General features: G+C 41.3%; 1 protein-coding gene across 1 annotated transcript in view; it reads right to left on the bottom strand.

Moving 5' to 3' along the window:
- The window catches only part of kdm7aa (lysine (K)-specific demethylase 7Aa), a 32,627-nt gene that overhangs the window by 5,939 nt on the left and 8,718 nt on the right, over positions 1-17,970 (bottom strand). Inside the window, exons 2-16 of the mRNA XM_042511691.2 lie at positions 13,393-13,478; positions 12,788-12,905; positions 12,370-12,530; positions 8,905-9,046; positions 7,517-7,703; positions 6,943-7,105; positions 3,821-3,908; positions 3,624-3,730; positions 3,329-3,420; positions 3,047-3,133; positions 2,442-2,693; positions 2,167-2,294; positions 1,033-1,181; positions 824-918; positions 11-150 (exon numbers count right to left, since the gene is read on the bottom strand). Coding sequence (XP_042367625.2) covers positions 11-150; positions 824-918; positions 1,033-1,181; positions 2,167-2,294; positions 2,442-2,693; positions 3,047-3,133; positions 3,329-3,420; positions 3,624-3,730; positions 3,821-3,908; positions 6,943-7,105; positions 7,517-7,703; positions 8,905-9,046; positions 12,370-12,530; positions 12,788-12,905; positions 13,393-13,478 — 1,995 coding nt within the window. The remainder of the gene's footprint in view (positions 1-10; positions 151-823; positions 919-1,032; positions 1,182-2,166; positions 2,295-2,441; positions 2,694-3,046; positions 3,134-3,328; positions 3,421-3,623; positions 3,731-3,820; positions 3,909-6,942; positions 7,106-7,516; positions 7,704-8,904; positions 9,047-12,369; positions 12,531-12,787; positions 12,906-13,392; positions 13,479-17,970) is intronic.

Genomic DNA, 17,970 nt, shown 5'->3' with positions numbered 1-17,970 from the left:
TGTTTCTCACCGTTTGAGTGGTTTGTGTTTGTGCCTGAGTTGGTCTATGGTGTGCCCTGAGCCTTTCTGCTGAGACGAGCCCCTCTCCTCTTCCTCCTGGGAACTCTCTGAATCCTCGTCAGAAGACGACGACGACGACGACGCTTTGCGCTGATTTGGCAAATTTTAAAATGAGAGAGAATGCTTCAGTAATCACAGCATCAAAAGTTTGACAGACATGTACCTCACTTAATTTACTGCACCGCTTTCCAGCTGATGTTCAAATGTTCTGCACCTGCGTGCACGTCTTTAATTTCGGCTTTGCTTACATTGTGAGTGATTTATGTTTTTTACATGTTGTATTTGTGGCTTTTTACAGGGTAAATGCAGAAAAGGGCTGTGGAAATTCAAGGACTTTTTAGTGATTCTGCGAGCACTCATTTTTATTTTCAAGAATGAAATTGTTTTCTCGACAGCCATCTGTTGCATGAAAACTGCAAACTCCTAAATGCAACCAGCACGCAGGACCCAAATTGAACTTATTATTAATTAACTCTTGCTTATGTACTGCTGAATCACAAATCAAAACTGACGCTGCTCCGGTGGGAGTGTTTTGCAGGCTGGCAAAACATTCTGGTCCAATGGACCTCATACGGCATCAGCAAGGACTCGCAACCACGGCTCACCAAATAATTTATCATTTATCAATATCAGAACAAAGTTAAACAATGTCTGTTTTTCAAGATATTCCAGTACTTCAATTTCTGAGTGCTGAATTCATGTACTTCAAGCACTTCAAGCCCCTTGTGCGAACCCTGTTTTCATCTCCATGCATGTCTCTCACCTCTGTGGGAGAGTCACTGTCTGAATCCACGTCTGACACACTGGAGTGTCCTGAGACTTCTTCCCTGAGTTCAGTCTTCACCCTCTCCAGACCGCCTGAGAAACACAGGAACACGCCGTCAGCTGAAAACGTCCACAAAGAATACACTAAAATGCTAAAAATAAATACAAGCATGGTTTTATTAATAATAAGAGCCACTGGTGACTCACTGAGGTGTGTGGGTTTCTCGACTGTTCTGTGCTGCTCTCGACTGTCCTGTGTCCTCTCCGACTTCACGTCCACACGACTCTTTGGTGGGCCGACAGATGACCGTTCACCCTCCGTCTTCACCGGGCTGCTGCCTGGTCGCCTCATATCTCTGCTCACACAAACATCCAATGGTGGAGTGTAACTAAGTACATTTACTCAAAGACTGTACTTAAGTATGGATTTGAGGTACTTGTATAACACTTGATATAACACATTTACTTTTAATGCTACTTTATACTTTTACTCTGCTACATTTCAGAGGGAAATACTGTACTTTTTACTTCACTACATTTATCTGACTGCTTTAGTTTTAATGAATTAAACAGTAAAACCATAAACAGTTTACCTAAGTACAGCTGCAACAATTAACTGATTAATCAATTAGTCGATTCACAGAAAATTAATTGCCAACTCTTTTGATAAAGATTTTACTATTTTTTAAAATGTATTTTTAAAACAATTCTGAGGTATGTTTGTATGATTTTGAGTTTTCTGGGTGTTTTTTTTTAATAATTCTGAGTTTATTGAGTGTTTTTTTTAAAGATCTGTTTACATCGGGTGCTTTTACTTTTAGTATTTCAAGTACAGTTTCCTAAATATACTTATTTACCATTTTCAATGCAGGACTTTTATTTGTAACGGAGTATTTTCACAGTGTAGTATTAGCACTTTTACCTAAGTAAAGGATCTGAATGCCACAACTGCAAAGATCTGTGACTGAACGATGAAATAAAATGTAATTCTGCCATAAAACAGAAAAAAAATCTAAAGCTAAATCTCAAATGCAGATTTGAGGAATAAAAAGATTCGCATAATCAAAATTGTGATCTGAGGAATCAAACAGAGGATTTGTCTGTGCAACTTATTTGTTTTATTTCCTGTATAAAGGCAATTTTCATGATGTATGAGGGTGTAAGTGTTGTGCATGTCTGACTTTTCTGATTTAGATTGCGTTATTTAATGTAGTTGGATTTTACAGCTGCACAGAAATTTTCCAGACGTAGATTCACTTATTCTGTATGCATAACCACTGAGCTTTACTTAATATGAAGCTCAAACATTTCTGCATTGACCTGAGAGACGGGAGCTCTCACCTGATAATTCTGCCGTTGACCAGCATCAGCCGCAGGTGGTTGTCCTCCAAAGACTCTGCCGCAGCAGCTGCTGATGCAGTAGACACTTTGTTGAGCTTCCCGCGAACCTTGGCACAGAACGCCGCATCCTAAGGACAGATCAGCTTCATCAATAAACACACAATAAACACAAAACACTCAAGGGGCATCTTTACTGCGCTATGGAGAAAAAAAAAAGGAAATGATTTTGTGATATGCTTTCTCAGTGCCACCGTCAGTAAACACTGACTGCTCACCTCCTCGAGCGGTCCCACCTCCAGCCTCCGCAGCACCTCCCTGGTGTGCTGCTCCAGGATGTCTAGGTTGGTGGGCAGTTTGGGACCGTGCCGCTGCTGCTCCCTCAGCCGCCTGGCGGCCCTCCTCGCCTGCCGGGCCTGACACAGCCTCTCCAGTGTGGCGCGAGTGGCCGGGCAGCCGTTCATTCCAGATGCTACTCCACACCCACTTCCCTGAGATTTCACTGGCTTGCTACCACTGACTGGTTCCTCCTGGTGATGTAAACAAAACATAAAGAGTTTTGACCAAAAACTGTAATTTACAGGTGAACAAAATAGCACACATTTATAGAATTGCTTTCTGTTGTATTATTTCTAAAGTCGCCTCATAATCAGATGTCAGTGTGCGTCCTGTGCGTGGTTGGCCCAGGTTGTATTTTACGTAGAGTAACAAAGGTCAATAAACAAAGCAGGAATCACAGCAGCGTAAACGTCCCGAAGCGTGATGCATTCAGTTGAGAAAAAAAAAAACAGCAGCAATGCATCAGCTCAGGACTTGAGCTCCTCTCAGCGCTGACATCAACACCTGCATTAAAAGCTCCGACCCTCTCCTCGTCCCCTCTTACCTCCAGGTAGCGGATTTCCTTGGTCAGCTCTTTAATTAGATGGTTGGGCCTGATATGGTCTGGTACCTCACTGGTGGGCTCAGTCACCTGCGAAGCCACAGCAGAGCACATTCAGACAGGAGGCGTGAACAGAGAGGAGTCTGTTGTCAGCCACTGACACACATCCAGGAGATAAGAGCCAGCAGTGGTGACGACTGTAACAATAACCATCTGGACCGGAGATATTCGGGGCAGGTGCGGGTTTACGGAGATGACCGTGAGAACGCAGTGGCCGACGCTCACCTCTCTTTTCAACCAGGTCCTCAGTGCACTGATTAAAGCCTTGACTCCCTCCACTAGGTAGGTTGGTGGCGGACAGTTGTCCTCTCGTAGCTCTGAGATGAAACAAAAATACAAGAATTAAATCTGGAAAAAATCTCAGAAAACCTAAAATTGATTAAATATTAAAAGTAACCAAATTTGTGCAAAACTGTTAAACCAAAAGTGTGCCATTGATCTTAACTAAACCCAGACAAAAATCAGTAATAAAATATAAATATTGTGTGGTGTGAACTGGTAAATTTTTTGCATTACTCACCTTTTAGTGTCTCCAAGAGGTTTTTGGCCACATACCAACAGATGGCCTCGAAGTACGGAAACTTAAAGAGGTCTGGGGTTTTCAGACGACGCTCCATTTCATAACACCTACAAAAAAAACCAGATGAAATGTAGTGATAATGCAACAAAAAAATATTATAAACCATACCAGTTTTTGGAGGTATGCGAGTGGTTTACCTGAGCTGCATGCCAATATTGAGGTTGTGAAGGAAGTTCCCTCCAAACGCCATGCAATCCTGAGAGGTGAGAACAGCGTGGATCCAGCCTGCAGGGGGCGCCAGAGAACAGACGTTTACAAAACTTGTCTATACACACACATGCACTGACTTGCAACAAAAACACACTTTGTTGCCAGACATTCATAGATCACAGCGCTTGGTTAACCCTTTGAAACCTGGATCGACATGAGTTTTCTTGTGCTGCGTTCAGATGCATTTCACAAGGTGGTTAACCTTTTGAAACTTGAGCAAACCGGTTTGATTTATTTCAAAACCGTGGGAAAGGGTAATTGAGCAACTTGGCAGAAATGTCCCACAAATTGCAAGAAATTAGTAAAAGGTGACAAGAAAAAGACCTGATTTTTTTAGGGGAAATTTTAAAAAATATGAAAAATGTCCTGAAAAGGGTTTTCATAATTATTATAATAAATATATATTTAAAGTTATGTAACAGAAAAAATATACATGCATATATATATATATATATATATATATATATATTTATTTATTTTAATTTATTATTATTTTTTTCAATTTTCAGTTCTTTTGTGAGTATATTCTTTTTTTTTTTTACCTCTTTCTTTCTTTCAGACAAGAAACAGACCTGTTCTTTTAAAGAAAAATAAAAATAAAACAATTTTCATAATAGTAATAATATGTTTAAAATCATGTTACAGAAAAAAATAATCATATATATACTTTTTTTTTTTTTTTTACAATTTTAATTTTTTTGAGGAGGGTCTATTCTATATTCTTTCTTTCTTTCTTTTCTTTTTGCTTATTTTCAGGTAATTTTCTTGTAACTATTGTCACTGATATCTTGCTATTTTTGGCCATGTCTTCTTAAAGTTTCTCATTTCCCTCTCCCTATTTTTTTGCAAGAAATCAAACCAATGTGTTTGGGTTTCACTGGGTTAAACGTGTGTTGGACTGATGTGCATAAAGATATTTACAGCACTTAAGTGTCCAACCGTGCACATAAGACTCAAATGTTTACGTACAAAAACAAACTTCTTGTCCTCCCACAGTCGCTCTTTAAAAAAATGAGGTTGTCTGGTACGATGACGCGCTCCCCCTCAGATAAACAGCGCTCTTTATACGCCACAAAGTGAGAGAAAGCAGAGTGTAGGGGGGTTGGTGTAAGGCTGATAGACAGGCCTGATAATGCCCTGGCTGACTGACCTACTGTGCTCTCTGACCCCCACTTAATTCCCACCTCTCCGCACCCTCTCTGCCAAAAGCTCTCTTTTACAACGCTGCTGAGAAAGCATGGCTGCAAGACTGATTGAGGACGTCCAGCAGTTGACGGGCTGAGCTGAGCTTTGTCTGTCTGCAGGGAGCGCAAAGAAACTATGGGCTGAAAAAGTCCATTGAGAGGCTGACGGATGGATAATGGTGTGACTGGATGGTGAATGAAAGCATGTCATATTCAGTTAGTGACACGTAACACAAACATCTTTTTAGCCTCCGAACACAACTTCTAATTAACAACAGCAGCGCTGCGAGTTAAAGGAATGTAAGTCACGTGCAGAAAGGAGCTGTGATCTGCAGCGTCAACGCTGCTTTCATCATATTACATAATAGCACTGTTTTCCCTCTTTTTTCCATTGCAATTATGATCATTAAGAACTGTTTGGGTTGTTGCTTAGGAAGACATTCTCCCTCTCTGTTATTTTCCTTTGGCAATGATAGAGGACCTTCAAGAAGCCTGTATTTTCCTGGCAGGAGCCATGGGAAACGTGATTATTTTTACTTTTGAACGCATGTGAAAAGACAAACAAATCCAACAACAGGTCAGCTGGGCTGGTGCAGAAGAGTTAGTCAGGCACCAAATTCAGTGAGTACATTTACATTCACAAAAAAAGTTTGTTTTTTGCCCTTTTATCAAAAAATACAATATTCTTAAACTGAATACAAAGCTGTTTACATGTTGAAAGAAAATGAAATTTCCCGTATACTCTGATTAACGTGCGCCAACATGTCGTATATCACATCAAAATATGGGAAGGTAGAACAGCTGGAGCCACGTCTTTGCATCAAAATAAGTTTTTTTTTTTCAGTTTCCAACCCATGGCTTGTTGGACTGTCTCTTTCCTTCTGTAAACTTTTGAAAAGTTTGGTGCTGCGATATTTGTGCATATCCAAAAACATGTTGATATCCAAGTATTTCATAAATGTTAAAAGCGCGAATTTCGCCATCATTTTCTTTTGCGTGAATTTCGACCCCATAGCTTTGCACACTAGTTGATTTGTGTACAACATATCCAAAACGTAGCCAAAATAATGCTCCTAAAACCCAAATAATACTGACATATCTCGCGTCTTAATCGGAAAGTGCAAAATTCTGAAAACGGCCTAATTCGGAATATTTTAATGGAACGAGCTGTTTAGATGATCCTCATAAAATTCAGAATATTGTTATAGTCGGAATAATGGGGAAATACTGGTGTACATGTAACTGGAGCCACTGATATAACATTTTAGACACAGTTTGTCTGATCGGGCGAGGTGATTAATAAAATGTTTCGTTTTTGGCTTTCAACAATTATGAATACTCTTCTCTGTGATATAATGAAATAGATCGCATTCAAAAACAGACATCGCTATAGCCAATAAATAATAAATATAATAATAAATAACCCGACAATACAACACTATCACAATATTTATGCAGTCATACAATATTACTGCGATTTTAAATGTTAGGCTGAGTACTGCGATAACATATGCTGCGATATATTTTTTCATCTGTAAATTATGTCACCAAATGAAAACTAACAGCTCTCCAGTTCATATGTTAATAGTATTTGTAAATCGCAGAGGTACTCCATGGTCGCAAAATGTGACTTAACAGTCATAGTCTGGAGCTCTGCAAAAGCCCTGTTTTGTGTGTGTGTGAGAGGCAGAGAGCTGCAGGAGAGAGTGAGAGAACCGAAACACAAGTGGCTTATAAAAACCACGTAACAACATAAATGTATAAGATAAAGTCATTTTATACATCACACAGGGAAAAAACTGCGTTACATCGAATAATTTCGATACATCGCCCACCCCTACACACGGATAAACACCACTACTGACCTGTAGGGATGAGCAGGGTGGTTCCTTGGGGCACCACACACTTGTAGCACTTGTCCACTTTGTCCCCAAAGAACACTTCACTCTGATTGGGCGAGGAGCTCCATGCCTCATATAGTGCAAGGTTGGCGGGAGTGGGCTTGATCAAGTAGAAGATCTTCTCACCCTGCAGAGCAAACGAAGAGGAGTAAACAGTCACTGCACTTTAATGACACTTTAAAGTTGTGAGTGTTTAGTGATGCTGCTGCTCTAAACACCCACAAACATCCACCCACAGACACCTTGATATTAACGTCAGCTTCAGTTTATGAAAGAGGGAGGGTGAGATCATCAACACAGCAGTGCTGCCCCCGGAGCTGCCTGATGAGGAGATGTGATGTGAGAAGCCGGGTGACCTTTCAGTGAGTGTTAGCCAATCAGCTGTGACTGCCTGCCCCAAATACCTCAGTTTATACAAACACACTGAAAATCACTTGAGCTCTGCAAATGAAAGAGCTGCTTGGTCTCAAATTAAACAACTATTGTGTTTCCTTGCTAATTTTTGCTTGATTTCCAAACACATTCAGCAAACACTCACCCAGAGAACATGGTACCAGACGGAGGTGCCTCCGAAGTCTATGTGGAAATCTGTGTAGCTGTCCTTGACCCCCATAAGGCAGTACTTCTGGACAAAGGGCTTGGGGAAGAAGGAGTCATCTGGCCAGTAGTTCTCTACCCAGGACATCTTCTGAGCCACGTCAGGAACCTCCACCAGCTCCGACATCCTTAGTGGGTGGTTGGACGAGGCAAAAGTGAAACAAAAGGAACGTTAGACACCGATGAAGTAATTAAAGCTGTAGTTGGTAACTCTGATAAAAATAACTGTTTGTCATATGTGCTGAAACTGTAACTATATCCACACAGTAGTACATGAGATTGATGCTATGTGAAAGAAAAAATCATGTTCTTTGGTGTATTTGTGCAGTTCTCATGGCCGTGCAGCACGTGAACGAAAACAACCATCACCGCTGTTGAATCACAAACACAGCTGTCAATCATATCAATCTCTGCTCGTGAACTGCAGTCAAACTGTCAAATTCTGCAGCGCTGTTAAAAAAAGAGCCAAGATTATGTTTCTGCGTTGCCTATTTCTCACCTCAAATATTTTCATAAAGAAAGTAGGAGGAGGCTGATTTTATTCACAGACTGAAATCTGTCTCATCTGCTTCTGTGTGGATGTGGTGACAGTTTCAACAAATATGACAAAGGTTTATCTTATAAAAGTTGCTAATTATATCTAATACTGATAACAAGGTTGTTTTGAGATTTTTAAAAGCAAATAAAAACACAAAGATTCAAAATGTTCAAGCATGTTTAAGCAAGATTAATATGATTGTTATGTGTTTAGTTAAATTCACTTAATATTGGTTGATTGCTTTTTAAATACCCAAATATCTATACCAGGTAAAGGCCTAAAAACTCTAGTGTGAATCAGGTTATCACTGGCCTAAAGTGTGAATGGGCGAACTGAGAAACTATTTTTTACTGACCAAACCAGGCTAGAAATGAACTTTTTTTGCAAAAAGATACAACTAAGTTTGCATTTTAACCACTTAAACTCTTATTTTAAAATGCAACTGTACAGGGATTTAATTGTCGACAACTGCAACAACTCCTAAAAATCAACAATTAAAGTTGATAACATTGTGCAAGTTCATTCTTGACCCTGGAAGCGGTAGTTTGAAAGAACAATACTTGAGGGACATTTGATACAGCTGAAAGCTCTGTGCAAAGCTAGTCAGCTAAATAAAATAAAAAATGGATGAAGCCCAAATGAAACTGCTAATGACATATTTGCCAGCGGTGGCATACAGAAGCATTTTCGGAGGTGTGATCTGACTGACTTGTGCTGCCGTGTTTATTGTGAATCTGTGCTGAAGCTTTTGATTTTATCCAGCTGAGTGGACGGACAGCAGCAGAGCTTACTTGGTGTCAGAGAACTCCAGGCTGATGAGGTTGAGGACCTTGGGTCGATGCGGGTTGGTGAAATACTTGATAAACTCGCTGAGCTTCATCTTGCTGTCTGCCTGCCGCGCCACATCTATCACATCGATGACTTTGTCGCCACCTAGATGGGAGATAATCACTGTTTAGTCCACATATTATCAGATGGAAAAGTCAGTGACTCTTCAATGAAAAACATCTCCAACTTTTTAATTGGCTGCTGAGTGGGCGTGGGGTTCACTGGTGTCAGCGGCCTGCTGGCATCTCCATGTGCTTTTAGAGATCAAGCCCTGAGGGAAACTGGCACCAGTATGGCAGCGAGGGGAGGGGTTGTACATGGGAGGCAAGCGAGACAATCTGTCAATCTGTCCGGACCGGCAGTCCCCGAGGAGGAGTGGGCGGAGGTGAGACGACCGATGCGTTTGTGTGTGCGTGGGAGACCTCGAGCATAGAAGGAAATACACGTATAGATGTGAGAAAGAGTGTGTGCATGGGTTTCATGCGGTGTGTTTACGCCTCTGAGACAGAAAACAGATGCTTAAAAGGGAAAAGAAACTCATCGAATGCAGCTGACAGTTGGGACGCTACAAATCACACTCGGGTGACACGTAGGGCCGGAAGTAGGACCAGGGTGCAGTGTGTGTAGCGGGACAGCTGGTTGTTGTATTTTCCCCCACACCCCCTCCCACTCACCTTTTTTATTACCAGTTTGAGTGTTCTCCCTCTCTCCCCCTCACACACACACACACACACACACACACACACAAGCATGCACTTGCACTCACAGACACCTCTGAAGGCCCAGCTGGCCAGCGTCTGATGACAGAGAACAGCTGGAGTAGAGGCAGTCAGTCACACAGTGAGAGACAAAGCTGCCTGGAAACCAAACAACGCCACGCTCAAACACCACTGCCACAAAGCCAACAGAAACAGAAAAAAGTAATCAAACAGCCCACTTCAGAGCAAATTCTGGAGACCAAAATAAAAATTAAAAAAGGGAGAATTGAGCCCAAACGTTTATAGCTACAAAAATGTGACTTCAGGTAGAACAGAACTGGTAAATACATGACAAGTTTTCTTGTCAGTTTTGTGCGGTTTTTAACTCTGCATGTGGCTTTCCACTGACTTGATTATCATCATGCATTGTTTGAAAAACAGAAAGCCTTGTATGCATTGTTTTATACATTTTATGTTTCAATATTAATGACTTAAATGCCTTTTATGACTTTTAAAGCAGAAACCCTGTGTTGTCCAATATAAGGATGTTGTATTGCTTTTGCTTTGCATGATACACAGCATTATGTTATAAATAATAGCCCCATCTGTGACTCATCTAAGCACTGCATCCGTTACTCTGTAATTCATCCACATAGCGTTTCCTACACAAACCTTATGGGATAAGTCTAAATTTCTAAATCCAGCAGCTTCTTCAAAGGTAGTTTTGGGATCCCACAGATGTGTGCTGTCTGCCTGAATGATGAAGCATTTCCTCAGGGTCAAACCAACACTGAAATCCAGTATGTTTTTAGAGAGTCACTCTGATCTTTTTCACTGGACGAATGTTGCGTCAGCTGCACAGACTGAGGCAAGCTGTGGAAATTAGAAGTTGGTTTTGCTCTGAGCAACATTAGATCTTAACAGGCAGAAAGTAGATTTTTGTAATATCATGAAAACACCCTAAAAGATAAAACTCGCTGTCTTACAGCTGGTGACAAATTAATATTTTGACTTAACCTACTATGTTTGACTGATCATGGTGTAATGTATGGAGCTCTGAGGTCACAGATGGGCTTAATTGCAACTTCATTCATGCCCCATATTGTGTTATCATTTTTTTTAGCCTCTGACTTATTTTATGTACTAAACGTAGTATAGAGAATTATGTTGCATGTAATTTGTCTAAAAAGCAAAGATCTTTATGTGCTCAGCTAAGTACTTGTCTTTTATCTTTGACTGTTGAAACTGGATGGTATGTTAATCTAGAAAAAGAAAAGTGGGTTTTTATCCAATGTGCTGCCTAAAAGACAGAAAATTAGTTGACTTTCATTTTCTAATGTCTTTTTTATTGTGAACTTTGCGTCTCGACCAGGGCGCTTAATACCCAATTCGCAGTACATGACTTTGGCCTTGATTTCAACCAACATTTCTTGATGCTCCCCAATTGGAGGCAAATCAATGTTAGCTTGGCGCTAATAAATTGGCACTTGAGAGCTGTATGTGAGCTGATTAATGCTGAGAGGGTCACCAATGCATCGCAGTTGCTCCCCAGAAACTAGCATTTTCGTATCTCTACGCTTTTAGAAAATGTGCACAAATATGGTTAAAATAAATGCAGAGAATGGACAAAAAGCTGAGTGTAGGTTATAATTAGAGCTGGACAAGGACTACAACCATTGAGAGCGCAAGACAAGTTGTGCTTTCCAAGATGTGTGTGTGCATGTGCTTGAGAGGAAGAGAGAGAAAGTGACAAATAGAGGGGAAGAGAAGGTGGAAGGTGGATTATTGCATGCAACGTTTCTATAAGTTATTGCCCTATTAACTTGCTTTGAACACTCATTTGTCAATCACTCTTAGTCAAGTAAATTCATTCCAAGTAAAGTGTCACCATTAGTCTATATTTATTGTTCCTGGTGTGCTGTATGTTTCAAAGAATGTGTCTAAATATAGGCACCAGCATAACAATGTCTCACATATACTGTTACATGGTAGTGGGTCAAAAATAAAAATAAACCTATAAATTTACATGTTGTTCTGTGTCTCGGTCATACCAATCTTCAGTCCTCATAAGACTTCCACAGACCCCTCATCGATGCTCTACTGAGCCCAATCATAGGCCACACACCAAGCTGGCTACACAACTGTCTGGACCCTAATGACACACAGAAGACATCAGCGTTCACTCCTGTTGTCTCATTGTCTTCTAACTGTAAGAGATGTAACCCGACACTCAGTCCCTGGTCACAACACCTGTGCCTTGGCTTAATGCTCAATAAGGCATGAGGGTGGATATAAAGGGGGGGGGGGGTCTGTAATCTGAACTTAATGATAAAAACACCAGTGGGCTCAGTAATGGGCTTGTAATAGGAGCTCGGAAGTGGCAGGCCGTCTCAATAAGGAAACGCAGTGGTCATAGAGAGGGTAGTGAAAGCTTAGCCGTCACTCATTTAGAAGTTATTCGGCCATCGCCTGATGTCTGATAAGTGGGTTAAAACCCCATGAACCTAGAAACCTGTTCTTATTGACACACAGATGGTGCCTGCTCAGCGATGGCCACTTAGCCGGCCGGTGTTGGCTGCTTTCATTAGCTTTTAAGCAGACTGAGGCTGCTGTGTATTCCCACATCCTTCCCTGAGGATAAACGCCAGAGTGTTATCGTGAACTTGATACAGCTGACGGCAACTGTTTTACGCTGCAGAATAAAGCCTGTTCATTAAGAAATGTCCTTACCAACATACTGCTCCACGTCTCTGACGGAGAAGGTAGGAGCTGGTAGTTTGAGTCCCAGGCCCTCCATCTCTGTGACCACGATGGGGTAGCTGAAGCCGTGTCTCTCCAGGTACCTTGTTGTCACCTGCTCGCCCTTCATCTGCATCAGGATCTCCTCACCACTAAAAAACATCATAACAAGTTCAGTAAACTTCATCTGTTCCCATCTTGAGTCATGAACCCTTAAATGTTTTGCAAAAGGCAACATTTGAGTGCGTCACAAAGAGGACTTTTATGTCAGTATTGGTATTCAAGTATACAGTGGAAATGCAGCACATGTGATGCATCTCTCGTAGGACCGTCAACAGAATGAATTGTAAAACCGGCTTCATGAGTACATTTTTCTTATACATTGGGTTGTGTCTGAATTGATATCTACCTGGCGAAGGTCCTGTTCTGCAGCTCCTTGACAAACACTGAGGTGCCGGCTTGCACCGGCTTCGATCCATCGTCCAGCTCTGTGTAGTCATGCCTGTGGCAGTTGTTGCGCTTTTTCACTGCAACAAACGGAGACATCAGATGTTCACGGGGTTGTTTTATTTTATTTTAAATGCCGCTGCCCTCTTGAAGCTTGTTCTCACATAAAGTGGTGAATTACGCACATCATCATCACCACCACTTTTGGTGAGGACATTAAAATCACTACTCAACCTCTGAGCTAAGAGATGGAAATGGAGGGGCTTGTCCAATCAAAGTGGAGGGCTTACAACACCATTCAATTAGCCTGTTAATGTCTGCCCTCCGGGCTCTCTGAGGTTGACCCACCCCCACCTCCCAAAAAACCAACAGACTTAAGTAACACTGCTGAGTGTCCGTTTTCCCCTGTGAGCAGTCAAACATGCAGAGTCAAGAGTGGGAGGGGGAAAACTGAAGAGAGAGAGAGGGTTAGACGGAGAATTAGAGGACAGTGTGTGATGGGATACATAATACGAAAGAGAGAGGAGGTAAACAAACAGGCCGCTAATGAGAAATAGCAGTACTCACTCAGGGAGGGTCCGTGTACGACATCACAGTTGGGACAGTGGTAAACATCGATATCCACAGCATGATGCTCTTCTACCTGCACACAGCTGGAGACGGACAGGAGATGCAGTTAAAACAAGTTCACACCAACATGTTGAAACACGAGTCAGGATCTATCCTACATGCCTATCATATGTGACAGCGTTTTTGTTTTAGAGTTGGGCTGAAAACAAAAAATCATTTCCCTTACTGATTTATTTGCAGTTTATTTATCTATTTGTTTGGTCTATAAAGTCAGTTATAGGCAAAAATGTCAATGACACAGCATATAGTGAGGCCTCAAAATGTTTTGTCCAACCAACGGTCAGTAGCCACAGGTTCACATTTAACAAGCTACAACTGATGAATTTTAGTCATCTTTTTAACTTGACTTAAATGATAAAATAATTCTCAAAATAGTAGCTAATTAATTTAACAGCATTATTTCTTGGCTTTTATCAGCAAGAAATTTTGAAGAAACAAAAAATTGGGGGACTTAAATGTGTAAAAGTAAGCAGTTATCAACTGCAGAAAGAGTTACTTAATGAACAAAAATTCCACCCATAAAACACGATGTTCTTCGTCTGACTTGGACAAGTTAAAACAATTAAACACACAACCACACTAATGTCAAACTGTGTGTGTGTGTGTGTGTGTGTGTGTGTGTGTGTGTGTGTGTGTGTGTGTATTACTAGAGAAGAAGTCAGGGGTTACAGGTTCAGGATAAACAAACAGAAAGTACAGTTTGGCTCTGGAGAAGGACTTTTGCTCTGATCAATTTTTTTAACAAATGCTCGACAAACGGTGCCTCGGTGGTTTCGAGACAAGAGTTAGAAACCTGAAGCACATTTCTAAGCCTTTTCAACAATAATGATGCCATTTTCACACCACACAGTTGAAACCATATTTTCAAGCAACCAAGTCAGAAGAAAGTTTTAACATCAGCCTCCAAACTGGAATCAAAGTCGAAGACATCTGCCCACATGAGGTGTCAACAAAGCAGTGATAAAACAGCTGCAAAGCCGCCACAGCTGGCAGTTGCATCCAAGAAAAAATGTAGTACAAACACAAAATAATGAAATTGACTAAGCTACATACAGAGTGCCCAAGTAATGAGTCCTAAAACCCAGAAAAAAAGTTAGCAATTCAGCACCTCCCTCAAGAGGGGACCTACTCTGTGAGAGATTCGCGGCGTGTGGCTCTCCGGTTGCCCCCTTGTCCCCTTGGCCAAGAAAAACACATAAAAACACCTTCATTCAAACTGACATAATCATCTTAAATAAAAGGTACATAAACACCATGCCACTTTGCACACAGTAATGTATTTTCATTTTTCATCTAAATTATTGTATTAGGTATTTATTCTGGTTTTTTGGGGTTTTTTTTCAAGGAACACATGCTGTATTTTTATTGTCAGATTTTATTTTGCACTGCACGCTGAGCCATGTCCACGATGATTTTCTGTCACAACAGACAATTAAGTTTTCTGAAAATTAATCTGAATCTCCGCATCTCTTTTCTCAAAGTCAATGTTTTTTTGGGGTTTTTTTTTTTGGTTAGAGGCCTGCATTAGGTGCATGGTTAACAAAAGCATATATATACACACACACATTATCCCTGCAGCACTTTGTTGGGATAACGGGAGCTTTTCCTGGTCCTCCTATTGTGCTGTCATTACATAAATACAGAAAAAGGTCAAAACCTTGGCTGAGCATCAACTGCTTCTACAGATAGTGCACTTTGTTGCAGCTTTTTTCTCCAATGGATCTGCTACAGTGTCATTCATTTTATACCACTACCCCCGACTGTCCTGCAGCAGCCAAACCACAGGCACCAACACACACATGCATTCCTCTGTTGCATACCAGAGTCCCATTCCACAGCAGCAGGAACAGCAACCAAGTTGCCAGTCATTCTCAATGGACACCGATGGCTATTTAGAGATAGAAAAACTGCAAGCTGCATGTTTGTGTGACTCAAGCATGCACACAGGTCATTTTTATGGTTAAGTGATGTGAGAAAAGCTACACACAAATCTGTGCTTAACAGGTCCCCAATCGACATTTTTAAGTGGTTTTTAACATCAGAAGAAAATGGCTTTATTTTTTGAGATGTCCTCACTTGACCTGGATATTTCTTTTTTTTTATTTACACCCTCTATTTTGATGTTGTTTTTTGCATTCTGGAAACAATGTATACTAAAAGTGCAAAATCAATTTCCAGTGTGAATCACGTTATTTTTAATTGTGAATTAAAATATTGTTGAGGGAGTCTCCCAGCACTCTATCACGGGCCAGATTTGGCCCGTGTGCCATAAGTCGATCACTGGTATAACTGATGGATTTGTAGCTGATAAACAGTCTGTTTTGAAAAGTTGAAGGACTGCAGGAGTGATGGAGCTGACTGCAGGCTGTTATCAGCTTTGATCTGCAAGGAATTGCAGGAAACTGTAAAGGAAATAAAGCCGAGGGCCATTAACTCATCAGGAAGTGGTAAGATTGTGTGAATGCTGACCCCTATCACCCTTGAGCACTAACAGGATATCAACAGTAGCTGCCTCTCCCCAGTTAGCCAAATGTAATCTGGTACTTTTATTAGCTGCACTGCAAAAACTTCTTGGAAATAGTAATGCAGACAAGCACATTTAACTGTCAAGACTTTTGTTTTAACATGCACTTAGTTGCCACAATCAACTGTTAGTTTTTGCCTCCAAAATCCACAGAGATAACTATACAAAATAGGAAATGGCAAAAAAACAGAAGTGCTCCTGCTCCTGCACGTGAGCAAGCGGATGACCAACAATAACACTGTATTAAAGCCGAGCTCATGTATCAGGAATCTTGGTTCACATGTGGCCGTTCGCTGGGGGAAAGCATGAGTCACAGCGCTCTGCAGCCAGGGTTGAGATGTGTGAGAGCTGCAGCAGAGAGAGCTCAGCTGAGGTGACCTTGTTGTCCTCATCTGACTTGGTACTTTTCTTTATGTAACGCCACAGTGGGAAATCAGGGCACTGTGCCACATGGGTCGGCCTGACTCAGCTTATGTGTCACCTGTAATGATTAATACACCACAAAGCTCTGAGGCTGGTGAAACTGTGCAGACTTGAGAATATAAAGATGAAAGAAGGAGGGTGGGGGGGCTCGGCTGAAAGCGAAAGAGGGCGAAACATTTCCTGCCTTGCTCAGGCTTGATGGTGTATTGCATCACTGCAGAGTGTGCAAACAGTTCTTGCACCAAACACATTTGGTTGGAGAGCAATCAGAGCGAGGATCAGAATGGTGAACGACGTCATCCTAATACTTGCTATCATATGCTGCAGGAAAACAACGGAGCATAGTGTGATAGAGAGGTGCCACAGAGTACACGCAATCTTTACATGCACAGATAAGTGGAGCTACAGTTATAGCTTGATTACATAAAATACACATAAAATAAATAACCACATTCTATTTCACAAAATGTAAACAACACATGGATTTAGAACACAATGCGGTCAAATATATTGAAAAAATAAAGTGCAATTACTTAAAATTTTTAAGAAATAGACCTGAGCTAAAAACAGTTGCTGTACTGTAAAAAAAACAGGTAGGTTTGACGAATGGAGCCCTTAACAAAGTCTGTAGGTGGGTGCTCCAAAATTGAAAAAACTTGATATGTTCACAAGTCACTTGCGGTCCATTCAAAATGGACCTATGACCCACTTTTGGACCACGACACACCAGTTGAGAACCACTGATGTAGGTGCATGAGTCCGACTTTGAGAAAATCGACTCTGTGAGATTTCAGTCAGACTAACATGTTTACACGTTTTAAAAGTCAAGTCGTAGTTGGACTAACACAATAACTTGCCTTTTCTAACATCATGTAAACGAACAGTGTGTCTCACAGAGATAAAAACAAAGCCAGACTGGAGACCGGGGGGTTATTCTGTGACGGCACTGCAGCAGATTACCAAGCAAAACTTCCTGAATGAGAGGAGATGTGTGTACTTGGCTAAAACCCCTGCCATCAACAACCCCTCTCCCTCCACTTCCTCTCATCAAGAGCCTCCTTCCTGTGTGACTGAGAGGGCTTATTCATTAGTGCATGCACTGTGAGGGGTTCATTGTCCTCCATGATCAGTGCAGAAACACAAAGGCTGGAGGCGGGCATCACCATTATTTTCAGCTCTAAATAACCGCTCTACATGGGGCGGCGACACGCCTACATTAGGGAGCTGGCAGATCTCTAATGGATGGGTGGGAGAGACGGAGATAGAGAGGAGATGAGGGCAGTTAAACACACCTGGCTATCTTTATCTACCCCAGAGGAGCACCTGACTCTTACGGCCCTTTTCCTAACGCACTCAACCGAAGCTTACATAAACAGAGCTGGACTTGGATGGCACTAAGAGCTGCTGAGCCCTGACAGATGGATAGGGATCTGTCATTTTTGGCATTACTGGTTAAATCATTTTAGCAAGCTAAAAGCGACATAACATCCCTGCAGTGGTTACAGCTTGCAGCAGACCTCTCTGAAGTGAGCTGGTAAACAACAAAAGAGGATCATTTTGTTGTTTAT

This window comes from Plectropomus leopardus, chromosome 22 (assembly GCF_026936395.1).
Source record: "Plectropomus leopardus strain MGB_pleo_1.0 chromosome 22, ASM2693639v1, whole genome shotgun sequence".
NCBI lineage: Eukaryota > Metazoa > Chordata > Actinopteri > Perciformes > Serranidae > Plectropomus > Plectropomus leopardus.
This window is presented reverse-complemented; position numbering and strand designations above follow the sequence as displayed.